This window comes from Protopterus annectens, chromosome 9.part0 (assembly GCF_019279795.1).
Source record: "Protopterus annectens isolate FY-2018-M chromosome 9.part0, PAN1.0, whole genome shotgun sequence".
Classification (NCBI taxonomy): Eukaryota; Metazoa; Chordata; order Ceratodontiformes; family Protopteridae; genus Protopterus; species Protopterus annectens.
Genome location: NC_056743.1, coordinates 163,193,147 through 163,209,017, shown reverse-complemented (window position 1 = coordinate 163,209,017; position 15,871 = coordinate 163,193,147). Strand labels below are relative to the sequence as shown.

At 38.0% G+C, this 15,871-nt stretch overlaps 1 protein-coding gene across 3 annotated transcripts in view; it reads left to right on the top strand.

Annotated features, from left to right (window-relative positions):
* Positions 1–15,871, top strand: part of ACP2 (acid phosphatase 2, lysosomal) — a 658,601-nt gene that overhangs the window by 172,573 nt on the left and 470,157 nt on the right. For all 3 annotated transcript variants that reach the window (XM_044082703.1, XM_044082705.1, XM_044082704.1), the window contains one exon: positions 3,316–3,411. In XM_044082703.1, coding sequence (XP_043938638.1) covers positions 3,316–3,411 — 96 coding nt within the window. The remainder of the gene's footprint in view (positions 1–3,315; positions 3,412–15,871) is intronic.

Below are 15,871 nucleotides of genomic sequence, written 5' to 3'. Positions count from 1 at the left end.
AATAGATTCCAAACAGTAGAGGTCCTAGAAGTGCAAGCAAACACTAAAGGTCTGTGGCTGACAGAGTTTGCTGGTGACTGCAAACTGGGAGTGGCCATAGAATCTCCAAATGATGTCAACATCCTACAAGAGGGTCTTAAACAAATGATTGATGCCAAAGTTATGGCCTTAAACTCGGTGCAAAAAAATATATTATCATTCCTTTCGTTAAAAGCGATGTTCTTGCTAACTACCACATCAATAGCAACACCTTAAGTATGCACTCAGTGGTGAAAGACCTAGGCACACAGGTTGACGGCAACCTTACCTTTGACCACCATATCTCCACAGTGGTAAGAAGAGCATTCTGTATTGCTAATCTCATAAGTAAGGGCATTGCCTCCAGAAAAAAAAAAGAAGTTATAACCTCCCTGTATTCTTGCCTCATCAGGCCAGTAATCAAGTACAACGCCCCTTTTGGTATGTACCTTTCCAAACACCTGCAACATTTGAGATACCACAAAGGTTCCTCACAAGGAAAATTCAAGGTCTTCAGCATCTGTCCTGTGTATCACTGTCACTTTATTCTGTTTCATACAGACTACTCGGAGGTGATCTCTGCCTTGCATATAAGGCAGTCTCTGACCCTGCTTTATTGGAAATACATATCTGTAAGTCAAATGGTACACGGCTTACTCACCCTAACGACTTGAACCTGGTATGTGACATTAATAAAACCTGCTGGAGGGACAGGTTTGTCTCCCAGAGGTTACCACACCTTTGGAACAGACTCCTACATCATGTCAAACAGAGCACCTCTTTGTGGCCCTCTTCAAACGCAGTTTGGACGATTGGATGGGTTACCATAAATTTACCCCGGGGGGTTCCATCTGTGTCCCACTTGGACAGGGGCAGTAGGTGCTGATTATAGAAATAAGGATAAGAACTTGGCTAGGCTTGTAAGGGCCCTAGGGCCATTAGCCTAGTAACTGCCTATGATCTCACAGACTTAACCATAACTTCTTCAAAAATACACATACATAAATCTGATGCTAAACATAATAAAGTTATCAAGAACACTTTGTAAACAAAAATCCGGATATAAAAACATGGTCTTTTTTTCATATTCCCAATAGCATATACACAAAGTAATATAACTCGGGACTAAGTAGCAGTTAAAATTCTTTGTAAGAATGGTCTAATTTACTGGCATCAGTTGATAAACACTAATAAAGTACTAATGATAGAGCAAATTATTAGTGAGTTCAACCTTGAAAATAACATGGTTAACACTGCAGGGATTAAGAAAAACAGTTTTAAACCAACAGGCAATAATGCAGAAGTCTGTTAGAGAGAAGGTTCTAAGTTCATAGAGCAGTTAACGCTGATGGAATTTCTCACAAACGGGAAAGGAATTTTATCAGTATTGTAGAAATTAGTTAAAGAAACAAGAGGTCTTAATAAATAGTATATACAGAAATACTATGAAACAGTTAATGGTAAACTGCCAGATGATAAAGATAAAAAAAAATTCGTACATCTCCAAAACTAACATTTTTATCACTGTATTGGCAACTGTTCTCATGGCAATTTATACATAGAACATACTTAACACCACACAAATTAGAAGTAATATATAATAAAGAAAATAGATGTTGGAGGAGTAAATCACAGTAAATAGCCAGTTAGTAGCACATGTTCTATGAATGCCATTTACTTAAACAATATTGGGAAAGTATTAACTATTTGTTACAGGCACTGTTCACTGGTAATTTCCAAATTTAACCTCTAGTTTTGTTGAATACACTTGTGCCGTCTTGTGTTCCAAGGCAAAACTATGTAATTTGTGGACTCTCCTTGCTATTGCAAGGAAAAATATTACACAGAACTGGAAAGCTGCAACTCCTTCCAATTTTAAACATTTCAAGAACATGGTTTTATTAGTCTCACAGTTGGAATAGAAAACAATCAAGGAAAGACCACAACAACCTTCTTCCTTAAGCATTGCCTGGCAGAAAATAAATCAACTGCTGGAGACAGAAGACTGTAATAAATTATAATTTGTTCAAAGATACATTCAAGAAAACAAAGTTTTTCAAGTGTAGACATCCTATGTAAGTAGCTGGTTTTGTAATGTTTCTTTTTGGAATTGTTTTTCCACTTTAAGCTTTGACTATGTAAATATTTATTTGATATACATACTGTATATATATGTTTATGTTTCTGAAAAATCAATAAAAATGTATTCAGTGAAAAAAAAACAAGTCAGCAGGATAGATGAAAGAACTGTCAACTAATGTGAGAAATGTGGGAAAGTAACACACTATATAAACTTTTTTAAAATAGACTAAAGATGCCGTTTGCTGTTTCAAGGGTCTGACATACTCCAAAAAAAGCTCTGTGCACCAAAGTACTTTTTTCCTTTTGGCTTTGCCATTTTGTCAATATCCACCTTTTCTTTAGCTAGCAATAGTTGTAGATGTGATGTTGTTTTCTGTCCATCTTAACCTGTGGGTTCCTTGGATCTGATTGGATGTAATGCCAGCTATACTAGGACTTCAGCTTCAAAGCTCCACCTCCTCTCCCATAATGCGCTGCTAGCTTACTACTCCTCAGATCAAGTTTGCCACTTTATCCAACAGCTTCATCTAAGTGATAATTTCTATTGCATTTTCAAATTGTTGGTGTATTTTTCACTTATTAATACTTCATCTCCAATTAGAATTTTTGGATAGTGTTTTAGCTTAGGTTTATAAATAGACCTTTAGTCTGTTTTAGTTTATGATCAGATTTATGTGTGTGTATTTTTTAAAATTATAAGTCCATGAGATTTAAAAAATGTCTGGGGTGTGGGTGCAAGCTTCTCTCCCAGGACTCCCACAAGTGCATGGTTTGTTTGGGAGTTGCCCATCTTGATGAGGATAGTCAGGCCTTTGGTACTGAAGCCCTCGCTGACAGCAGGACCAAGTTGGTGTTAAATGGGTTGTTGCCTTCCTCTCCTGCCCCTGCATTGTCTTCATCTACTTCTCCTAGCAAGAAATCCAGAGTATGGGCATTAATAAAACCCTTTTCTTGGAATTAACTGGGGGAGAAGGGACTTGAAATTATACTGATTATTATTTTCAGCTAAGGTTATTGTTTATCCCAGGATGCCAGTGTTGTGTGAGAGAGAAGACAAAATCAAACAGTATGTGGGGCGTCTGCATACAAATGTAAGGTTCTGCCAGTTGAGGAATAGCACAGCCACATATGTATCTCTGCACTGATTAAATGTGTAGAAGTCATGCATACATTACATACAGACTTTTGTTAACCGTATTATATTTTGTTTTTAAGGTGTACCGCCATGGAGATAGATCACCTGTGCGTGCCTATCCAACAGATCCATATCAGGAGAGTGCATGGCCACAAGGATTTGGGCAGCTGACCGTGGTGAGTATTTGTTTAAAAAAGTATGAAGGTAACTGTGTGCTTAAGAGTGCTAATTGTTTTCAGAGCAACTGCTAGGGAATATTAACAGTAACTAACAGCAACTAGGAGCAACTGCTGAGAAATAGTTTATGCAGCCAGTAGCAGCAAGGGGACAGTAGCAAGAAGATACTGCAGTTAACAGTAGTTATGGCTACTGTTGACAGATACATGGTCATTGCAGAAGCTTATGACCATGGATTGTATATTATTCAACAGCCTTGTGTAGTTGTTATTCATTCTTATTTTATTTTAATGATTGTGGGCTTCTGCTCTTTTAGCATCCTAATTTACTGTTATAGTTCTCCTCTGACATTCTACTGTGTTCTTGTAAGGTGAACCCTTTATCCGTATATGTAAATCTGCATGTATATATGTAGTATCTTGTTTGTCTTTGTATCCGAGTGTGCCATAGTTCCCTTATCTTCCATTTAGACTTTTGCCATCTAGTTCTCTCCTGTAAATTTGTTTGTGGCCTGGTGAAACATAACCCGTTAAGAAAATTAACTAAGTATAAACATTTAAAAGGGAGGACGGTTGTCGAGAGGTGCTCAGATTTGTTATGGAAGGTTGTTACGTCTCGTGTTTATTCTTTACAAGATACATATTATCTTGTAGATTCTTCACACAAGTCAAATAAAGTGTTTATAACATGCTTATGGTAAATGCAGAATAAAAAAATAGATGCATGATTATCCTTGATATAGTTTCACATTAGTAGTAGCTTTATATTTCAAGTGTTCACAGTGCTGTTCTCTCTGTACTGACAGATAGTTGAAGGCAAAGTAAGTGTTGAAGGAATTAAGGGATGTAAAAGTGCCAAGTATCTGTGAAAACCAGGTTAATCAACAGTACACTCTGACCTTCTCAGGCTGGGGGATGAGACTGCAAGCATGTCTGTGAGATAGTGTGTACTTGTACCAAATGTTAAAAATTTGCAAGCCAATAAATGTTAAGCACAGTCTAAACTGTTCACATGAAGCGCTAAGCAAGGATCACGAGGACATAAATTATTTAAAAAGTTTATTTGTTAAAAATTATGCTACATCCAAGTTTTGCATGCATAAAATTGATGATAAAAAATATATAAATGGAGTATTTCCTTTATTCTTTGAGACTGATCTGAAAATTTTAATAGGCTGTCTCCCAGTGCCGTTCATGGAGTAAACAAGTACTTTGCACATTCTGAAGCATTATTTTTGACATAAGACTAAAGGTAAAACTCTTATTTATTTCTGAACTAACATTTGGTGCGCTGACACACATTCTGAACTTTGGTATTGCTGCAGGACAGTGTGGAATAAATTGCAAAGGCTGAGCACAGAAAAGTCTTCTGTGAATTCCACACTGCTTTGTATGGAATAGTCAGAGATTCTGATCCCTAACTATTCAGGGTGTGCAAACATGCTACACCAAAACTGGGGAAAATGGATTTGTGGAAAATGTTTTTTTCTCTTTCTCTGATAATTGTAGTTAAAAAGTGGAAAGATGGAATAACAGTTTTGTTGAATGAGTTGAGTTTGTTTGAGAGGTATATGTAAAGTAATAGTGGAAGGATCCCACAGGAAATAAGGAAAAATGTATTAATGTGAATACAACAAAAGAAAAAATGAACACAAGGAGGATTGCGTTGTGTTGAGAGTGGTACTCTCAAGACTAAAAGATAAGATGAACGAGAGATGTTTTGTGTTTAATGTACGAGTAAAAAGAGCGTGAGAGAGAGGAAAAAAAGAGAGATTAAAGTTAAATTAAGTTCACAAGCCTATGGCGTGCTGGGACACAGGTATGTGTGTGTGTGTGTGTGTGGATAAATCAAGCTCATGAGCCTATAGCATGCTGGGACATAGGTGTGTGTGAGTTGATAAACCAAATTTGTGAGCCTACAGCATGTTGTGACATAGGTGTGAGTGTGCTGGTAATCAAGTTTATGAGCCTATAGCATGTTGGGACGTATGTGTGACTGTGTGAAAGGACCTTCAGAGGGTCCGAAAGAGTGGTAATTTGTGGACACGTACCTGTCCGTCGCATTATCCTGATAGCATTGCTGCTGCTGTAAATTTTGAGCTTATGACAGGATGAAAGCAAGGAGCTTGCTGATCCTGTCGAATAAACCACTTTTTACTGTTTTGGATCCTTTCTACGTTTCCAGTTGTTGGTTACCTTGTTTTGTTTTACTGGAAAGCCTCTGGATATTGTGTGAAAACTGCAGATAAATTATCTTGATCAGAGAAGAAAGATGCAGGACGATCTATCTGCACCTGTGAAGGATTAAAGGAAAAAATAACGTAGATAGCAGTCCATGATGAATCTAATGAGAACAGATACTTTTACTTTTTTTGTTGCTGTTTCTTTTTATAAATTGGTCAAGAAAAAATTGTTTCCTGTCAGTTGTTCGACAGTATGCTATGGACTTAAATGTGACAAACTGTTGGACGTGTTTGCATATACCTCATCATTCTAAGACAGGGATTCCCATGATTCCAATCCCTGCATCTCAAATGACATTTGAAGAGGAACTTGGTGGCATTAATCTAGCTTGTCATAATGTGACTGACTTTTCAAATGTTGCGCCTCTTCAGCTTGCAACCACAAATTGTGGAGACAAACGTTATGCCAGAAATGGGACTGTACCAGTGGGAACAGATGCAATGATAATAGACATGACAATGTGTTGAACTCTTTATACTTAAAAAAGCTATGACTGGGGGCTTGGCATGGGTATGATAGACAATTTTCGCATTTGCGGTGATCTTGCCTAACCATGGTTGCCTGCAAACTGGTCTGGATGTTGTTTTGTAGGCTGTCACTCCTGCTATTCAAAGTTTTGTGACACTGCAGCAGTCAGACTGAGAAATAAATGAGCAGCAATTCACTGGGCAGAGGAAGTATTTTCAGTCTTTACTTCTGGGTATGGAGTACAAAGAACAATGCTCAAAATCACCATGCTTGCTCAAATTCTTAAGGAGGCAGCAAACCATACTTCACATCAGGATGGCAGATTGAAAAATGACTAAAATTTGAACTGTAGTATTAAAAATCATCTGGTATTCAACATAATGCCAGCTGCCAATGGGGAGGGGGTTCATGTGCCTAATAGGAAGTCGTCGTCGTTCCTATGTTAGTGACTGTCATGATGAACAAGAAAAGTTATCCAGTGGGTAGGAACAAACTACATATGAAAAAATGGGAATTGTGGGAGCAATACATACAGTGAGGAATAAGGTTTAAAAGGCAGCAGGACTTGAATGAGCTATGTAATGTTTGACTGAAAAAGATTTGGTAGATTATGAGTGATGTATAATATTTGCAACTGGGATTGTGTCAGTATGGATTGTGATGTGCAATGCTTGCAACTAGGATTGTGTCGGTGTGGTTTGTTTTCATTTGTATAAATGTATGATTGTTTATGTAGTAAGTGATGGTTTAATAAAGATGTTTGTTTTTTTAAAAAAAAGAGAGGGATTGAATAATTTATGTAATGTTGCTTAGTTTTTATGACATATAGCAATATATGTGAAGTAAAATGTTTGTTATGGTAATTATAGTGCGAGTACTTTTATATGAATGTAAAATTGTCTATGTCATAAGTGATAATTCAGTAAAGGTGTTTGGAACAAAAAACAAAGAAAGGTTAACCAGTTTCATGGAACAAAGAGCCAAGGATCTGAACTGAGCAGCTAAACAGTGGACACTTTTTTGGATGGCTGTGCAGTGCATTTGGTAACTTGGGAACTAGTATATTGCAATGTATCCTTACAATATTTGGTATTATTCTTTTAATATTTTCTGTTTTAAAGGCTGTAATTATAAAATGCTTAATCTCACCTACACACTCAATGGCACTTCTAAAGATAAAAACATTATAAATTACAGAAGATAAATATTACAGTGCTGAAGCATATTTTATCAAATAAAAAAAAAAATCAAAATATAATTGTGGATGACACTCTGTGTCAGATGGTGGACTGTAATGGAAGGTTAAGTTTCACAAAATGCATATTAACATACAGTTTCTTCACAAATGAGTTCACTGATGTTTATAATATGTTTGTTAAAAGCAAAATAAAAAATAGATGCATGATTATGTAAGATATAGTTTCACGTAAGTAGTAGCTTTATATTTCAAGTGTCTTACAATTGCATCCCCTCTGTACTGACAGATAGTTGAAGGCAAGTAATTGCTAAGTGCTGAAGGAGTTAAGGGATGTTATGTTTAAAAGTGTCCGGTATCAGTGGAAGTCAGATTAATCAACAGTACGCTCTGTCCTTCTTAGGCTGGGGGATGAGTCTTTTCAAGGGTATCTGTGAGACCGTATGTACTGCTACCAAATCTTAAAAAGTTGCAAGCCAATAAATCTTAAGCACAGGTGATCTACGTTTTAAAAGGCATATTGTCAAATGTTCTTGTGAAGCTCTAAGCGAGGATCACAAGGACATAAAATATTTAAAATTTTGCTATTTGTTAAAAGCTATCCTATGTCAATTTTCTGCATGAATGAAATTGATAAGAAAAGTATCTAAATGAAGTATTTTCTTTTATTTTTTGAGACTGATGATTTTAGTAGGCAGTCTTCCAGCGCTGTTTATGGAATAAACAAGTACTTTGCACATCTTAAAGCATTATTCTTGGCTCAAGACTAAAAGGTAAAACTGTTTGTTATTTATTTCTCAACTTTAACAGGACTGTTGATGATAACCAATATTCACTGTCAAGAGATGATCAAGATAACTAACAATAGGCAGGGGCTGCTATTGGGAAATGGTAAGTTCAGTTTGTAACTGCCAAGAGCACTTGTCAGAAGCTCTGCTTCATCAGAATCTGCTTGTAAATATCTTAAGGCTACTTTGGAGAGCTTAGCAAGATAACCAGCATGAGCCTGGGACCACTTTTGAAAGATGGCTAGAACCATTAATATGAGCGAGACTTCCATGATGGCTGCCCATTGAGTAACAGCTTGTTTCTAGTTCTAGCTCTCCCAGTGTGAAAGCAGAAGCTCAGCAAAGAAAGCCAGTAGACTTGTGGTTATGGGATAATTTCAGTAACTGGCTGGTAATTGCACTACCTGGATGCAAACAATAAAGAAATACAGAAAACCTGGAAAAAATGGCTACAAAAAAGTGAAGAAGAAACACTGACTGAGAGAAAGTTCTGCAGCTGTTTAGCAAGAAGCAATGCAACCTTCAGACATGACTTCCAGTAACTTACAGGAAGATGTAAGACAACTGTATACAGACCTGGTTAAAATAAACAGAACACTGATGGAGTATATCAACACAAACAACAAAAGGCTGGAAAATGGAAGAAGCTTTAAACAGATATTCAGATGAAATGATAAAGCTGCAAAAATCAGAGGTCGAAATGAAGAAAAGGCTGACTGAATATGAGACTACTCAGGAAGAAATGTTTCAAAAAGTAATAGAATCAGAGGGCAGAGCACTTAGGAAAAACCTGAGATTTTCAGCTACACCAGAGAAGCTGGAAGGAACAAGACTGCATTCATTTTATAAAAGCACAAATAAGCAACTGGACTGGTATTCTACAGCAGGAGTTGTTAGTGGAAAGGACAGCAACCTAGACCTATAATAGTAACGATGCAAGCTTACCAGCAAAAGGAGTTGATTCTGACAAAACTGTGGCAGGGTGAAAAAGTACTGGGAGACTCTGGAGAATGATTACTCATTATACACCAGACAGAAGAGGAGCAAATGTATTCCACTGTTCAGGGAATGTCGAGATGCATGTGTGAGATTCAAACTGCTGTACCCATCTGTCTTCAAGGTATTCATCCCTGGAGGGACAAAATAATTTTTTGCTGAAGTATATGCTAAGAAGGCAATACAAAAGTTTGTCCAACAAAAAGTAAGCTGTGAAACAGATGGAGATTCTGCTTGTTCATCTGGTAATAAAGACCACAGAGGGACTGTTTCTGTGAAATCTTTTCACATTTTCAATGAAAAATGGAGAGAAGGAAAGGAGCACGACAGTCAACTAGAAGAACTGGGAGTTCATAGGAAATGAAGCAGAGACAGGATTTTGGAGATGAACAGTAATAAAATCAGTAACTTAATATGAGATTACAATGCAATAATTTGTATTTGTGAAATATGATGGAACAAGAAAATCTGGAAGCATTGGACTTTTTCAGAATCTATTGTTTTGGGGGACTGTAAAGCATATGCCCTACATCATGTCATTAATGTTCAGAAAAGTGCTTTGGGAAGGGGAGGGAAAAAGTTAACTGCAAATATTTTTTTCTTAAATAGCACCAATTTTGTGACATGCGGTTTTCTTTACATGCTGTAAAGATTTTTTCAGTTGTTTGTAAGTGTAATGGGGATTGTAAACAGGTGCTGCAGTTCTTTTTTTCTTTTCTTTCTCCCTTCTGTCTTTCTTCTTGGTCAGTTTTAAGAAATGTTGGCACTGCAATGTAAAAAAAAGCCTGTTTAAAAAGCATGATAAAGAAAAACTAATGTGCTTTTTCTCATTCTTGCATGGGTGAATGATGGGATTAATGACCTCAAATTGATTTAGTAACACGTTTTAAGAGAGAGCAAGTAAATGAAAAAGAATATTGAATATTAGGAGGCTTTTTTCTAGCAAATACATGTATGCTCATTAAAAATTCTGCAGTTGGTCTTCATTTCCATGGAAACAATCTGATAAAGAGAAACTGGCTACAGCCTGGTGGAGAATGATTGGCTGGGAAAAAAGAAAAGAGAAATTGGTTAGGAGATGATGTTCTCTGAAAGCCTTCAGGAATTTTCCCAAGGTAGGTAATGTTCTGTGAAAGCATTCAGTGGCTTTCTCGGGGTAGTTAATGTTCTCTGAAAATATTCAGGGGTTTTCCCAGCTGTGAGAGCTATAAAGATAAGACAAAACCAATCAGCACTTAGAAGAAGCACAGGCTGCACCATGTTTTTAGCATGGATAACCTTTCTTTTAGGTTAACTCAAGTCTTGACAGTGTGGTCTGACATTGTGGCTGTCCTATTAGGAGGATGAAACTTGAGTATTTGAAGGTTTACATAGTTTTGTGAGTTAGTGTTAAGTTAATAGTTTTTGGAGGGGTATTTGAGTGTGCTTTTTATTTTTTTTTTTTTTGAGGGCTTTCAACAAAATAATTTGTTTTAAGATGCTATATAGGCTCAAATGAATATGACAAGAAACAACTGTATAAAGGTTCAATCTGCCAGTGTATGCATGTAACCCAAAAGCTGGAACTAGGCTTTAACAAAAAAGGTGTTGTACATAAAAGGTGGGAATAATAACATTTTAATACAATGACACTTTCTTTAATGTCTTTAAATGTAAATGACGTCACAGATAAATACAGGCAAGAAATATTAAAACATGTAGAATGCAAATGGCTATGTTGCAGGAGATGCACCTAGAAAGAAATGAACATGTGAATTTGATAAAGGGATGTTTTCAGGATGGTTATTCAGCAGAGTACCTGGGACAAAGGAAAAGAGGAGTACTTATATTCCAAGAGTTACTCCAATAGTGATAGAAGAAGATTAAAAATATAATGGCAGATGTGTAGTGCTAAGGGGCTACTGGCAAGGGAGGATTACATTGGCATGCATTTACATTCCACCTAAAACTGCTGTAATGGAGCTTAAGAAAATACTGGGAGAAATTATCAGTTTCTAGCAAGGAATACTACTTATAGGTGGGGACTGAAATTTGATTTGCAGCAGTGAAGATGTGTCTGGGGAGCCCAGAAGGGAAAACATAACAAAGGAGGGTAGATATTTGAAGAAATTTTTGAAAATATTTGGCATGGAAGATGTGAATTCAGTAATAGGAGTTCAGAGTGAATTTACGTATTATTCCCCTAGATATAAAAACTGGGCTAGGGTAGACAGAATTTACATTTTACAGGAACATGTGCATTTAATTGAAGGTCTTGATACTCACCCAATAAGTATTTCCGATCATGTACCAGTCACAGAAAAAAAAAAAAAGCACAGGGTAATGAAATAAAAATGAACATTGGTGCTTTCCCACCTTCCTTTTGAAAAGAGAGGAATTTAAGCAATGGGTAGTGAAAATTATTCAGGAGCTGATGGGACAGAATTTTTTTCTGAAAATATAGCTAAGAAGTGGGATAAAATTAAGGTGACGTTTAAAAATATGATTAAAATAAAAGAAGGGTGCTGTGGTTAAGTAACCAGAATTATTTAGAGGGATTGACAGATGTTAAAGTATTGCAGAATAGGGGAATCTCAAAGAAAAAAGAGGATCAACTGCAGAATGCCAAGTACAAAAAATAAAGGATTACCTCAGTAATATGTACAAGCTTAGTAAGTGCTATTAAGCAACTGTTTTTGTAATAATAACATTAGAGCACAAAAACTTTTAGCACATGACTCAGGCAACAAAGTAGAAAGAGCTGTTGCCAAACTTAGGGACTCTATAACAAGGAAGGTAAAGAGATCCTGTAGAGGTATTAGAAATATTAGGAAAATTCTATGAGAATCTCTATAAAACAGAGAATTGCGAAAATTGAGAAAAGATACAAATGAAAATGTTTATGGAAGAATTAAGTATGCCAAATTTAGAGGTAGATGATGCTCAGTTACTAACAGATAGGAGGAGATGAGAAAAAAATCTGTGATGCATAACCAAACTTCAGGAAAGTCCCCAGGAATAGATGGTGTTCCTGTGGAAGTTTGAAAGCTAGAAGTAAAAAAAAATGATAAAGATTTGGAAGGTTTTGTTTAAAAATATCTTCGGAAGAGAAGTACTGTCCTGGAAGAAAGCAGTGGTAGCTCCAATACCTAAAGAGGGTAAAGATCCATCAGATCCAGTTTCATACAGGTCCATTTCAATACTAAACCATGATTATAACACATCCATGTCTGTAATGGCTCAAAGAGTGGCAAAAGTAATGCCAAAACTAATAGATATGGATCAGTGTGGTTCTGTGGAGGGGAGGCAAACATTTGACATCATTAACAGAACATTGATGATCCAGAGGGAAGCAGAATGTAAGAAAATACCATTGTTGTTGGTGAGTCTTTGATGTAGAGAAAGCATTTGACAGAGTAAGCTAGGACTTTATGAGCATGGCAATGGAAGCATTTATCTTTTCTGAAAAGAATTATAAGGTTGATTAAGAGAATGTATGAGAGATCGGAGGTGAAAATTAAAGAGGGTAGGGTCCTCTGTGATAGTTTCTTCTTGAGCAGAGGAACCAGGCAGGGGTGTCCTCTTTCCCCTTATTATATGCATTATATTTAGAACCATTGACAAAGAAAATAAGGGACTCAGAAATTCAAGGATATAATTGGTATGGTAGTCAGGAAAAGCTGGCTTTATTTACAGATGATATTATTGTATACCTGACAAAATCAGAAAGACATTACAATAATGTGGAACATTTTGAGACTGTTTCAGATCATTTTGGGATACAAAATTAATGAAGCTAAAACAAAGGCAATAGTGGTAAATTATGTACTTCCACATGAATTGGTTCAGGAATGCCCATATTTATGGGGACATGATAAAATGAAGTATTTATGAGTATGGATTAAAAATTATTCTAATATGGTAGCTAAGATATGGGAAGAAACTAAACAAAAGATAATACAAAAACTGAGAAAATGGAAGCTTTGTTATACGGATATGGATAGTAAGATAGAAACAATTAAAATGTTTTTAGTCCCTTTAGTCCCTTTAGTCTTATACACAGATCAGGCATATTTTTGTCAACCAGAGAAGTTGTGGGCAACAGTTAATAAAGAGCTGAAGGACTTTTCTGGGAGGGTAAAACAGCAATAGTCAAGTGGGATAAGCTGATTCTTCCAATAGAACAGGGCAGATTGGGATTACCCAGTTAGAAGGTGTCGCTTGTCCTTCTCTAACAATTAATGACAAGCAGGCAGGGGGGTTGTTTAAGATGCTTTAATACATAGAAACACATCAGGATGGGTAGCAGCATCATAAAGTATGAACAACCTAGTTAATAGATGGACCTTACATGCATACATGTTTACATCTCAACAGCTAACTACAAAATGGCAATCTAGCTTGCACATTATCCATATTTGTACACTTGTGCAAGGCTTTGGATAGCTTCTTAAAGGTATATACACAAGTATTGATCTACATCCTTCCCCTTAAAAAGATTCCCCTTTATACAAAACAATATCAGAGCTAGACATGCATTACTGTACACATTAGAAACAAAACACAATGTTCATGTCCAAGTTGCTTTATATCTGCTATAGGGTTTAGAAGTGCGACCATATCTCGTAACAAAATGGTTAGGACCAAATTTAGCAACAGGGACAGTCTGTGCTGCACAACTCGTATCAGGAACTTCTGGATTTGTCACAGGAATGGGAATGTCCTCTGGGACTTCCTCTGGAATTGGAACACAGTACAACTCACTCTGAGTTGAACAGTCTTTCTCACAGGCTGTGGCATAGGCTTGGACACCAATCTCATATGATGTCCTTCAAGGATGCATCTGCAGTCATCACATATGGGTTGTCCTGCCTCAGGCAGCCCTTCGGTCGGCCGGATTCCAAAGTCTGGTTCCGGCGTCGGCTGATGTCGCCTTTCCCACGCCACAGCCTGGAGTATAAAAGCGTCAGCCGATGCCATCTTCCTCAGTCTTTCTTGCTGCGTGGTGCCCGAAGCAGAAGCAGTTCGCAAGTGCCGGTCGGCCAGCTCCTGTAAATTCGCTATCCGAAGACTTCAAAAGCTAAGTACCCCGTTGGGGACACTTTCTTGCCTCAGCCGATGTCAGAAAAAGTTAATAATTGTTTAACTTGTGGGAAACGAATACCTCATAAGGATTTCCACTCTTATTGTCTACCTTGCTTAGGCCCAGACCATGGCGTCGCCTGTTCTGCCTGCTTCCTTCAACCGACGCACTCTTAGACGCCAGTCGGAGTTCGCAGAAGAGTTTTTGGGGATAGTTTTGCTTACAAAATGCCGCCGGAAACCCCAACATCACATTTAATTAAGAACGGAAGGACAAGGACCGACACACGCGGTTTCGGCTGAAACCGGCTAGTCCTACTGCTAGTGTCTCTGTCTCGGCTGATACCGAGTCCTTGGAACTTCGAACCCTGAAATATTACAACCGACAGCCTCGGCCCCGGAGGCTCCTACCGAGTCGGTTACAGAATTGCCTTCCGAAACTGGTGTATTGGAATCTTCCGACACCATACCTTTAGACAAAGCTACACCAGCACGTGGTACAGCCAGGCCTCCTGCATCCATGTCTATTAAGGCCTTCACCAGGGCTAAAGCTGCAAAACACTCTAAAGCCATGCCTCCCAGAGTTATTCCTCAGGGACCTTCTTCTAGTTCACAGATTCTAACTTTAGCAGAGGACCTTATCTCCTTAATTAGGGGCTCTCAGCCTCATCCGGCCAGGGCTCCCAACCCCCTCTAGACAAAAGGCCCAGGATGGATCCTCCTGATCCCCTTTCCTCAGAGGAGGCCTCTGTTGGCTCAGATCACTCAGACTACCAGGAGGAGGCTTATTTGGCCTACGAGGATTCGGATGCAGAGGAATCTATTCCCGCGGCCTCCCTCCTGAAGAGCTTTCCTTTGGGGAGACCCTTCACACTATGAGAGAGCATTTCAAATGGCGAGGCCAGGAATATTCTGATTCCAGAAAAGACTAAGACCTTTTCTCCATTTACCTCAGCATAGACCTTTGGCTATTCCACCTGTTTTAAATGTGATTGACGATGTATACTCTGACTCTAGTATGACCCCTGACACTCTGCCTCCGGCCCCTGTTAAGCCCGATAGGTTTTACAGAGTCCCGGACACACATAATCTTCTTTATAAGGCCCACTCTGCTGACCCTGAAACTATTTCACAGGGCCCTAAAGGGGTTGCAGCTGTAACTACTAAGAACCCACTCCCCTCTGCAAAGGAGTCCAGGGCATTAGAGAGATGGGGTAAAAAAGTGTATACTTCGGTCACTCTTGCTATGAGGGCATTAAATTGTCAATTTCACATGATACAGTATCAAGAGTTTTTGTTAGAAGAAATGCATAAGAAATTGTCTTCTTCTGAACCCCTTGACCGTAAATCCCTTCAGGATCTGGTACATAACTCCCAGCAGGTTAGCAACCACTTTTTGCAGTGTGGTTATGATGCATTGGAAGCTTCATGTAGGTCAGCAATGACAGGTGTTGTCATACGCAGGCATGCTTGGCTGAAGGAACAATTTCTGCCAGAACATGTTAAAGCTAAGCTTTTGGATGCTGCACTGGAAAAGCAAAAGTTATTTGGTTCCACTGCTCAAGATGTCCTAAAGAAATTTGAGGAAAAGGCAAAATCTGTACAAACAGTTAGGGATTTTCTTCAAGTCCAACCGCCTAGATTTAGCAGAAACTGGCCTTCCAAGAATTGGTCCTTTCCGGACACAGAAAGATTTCAAAGGGGCAGG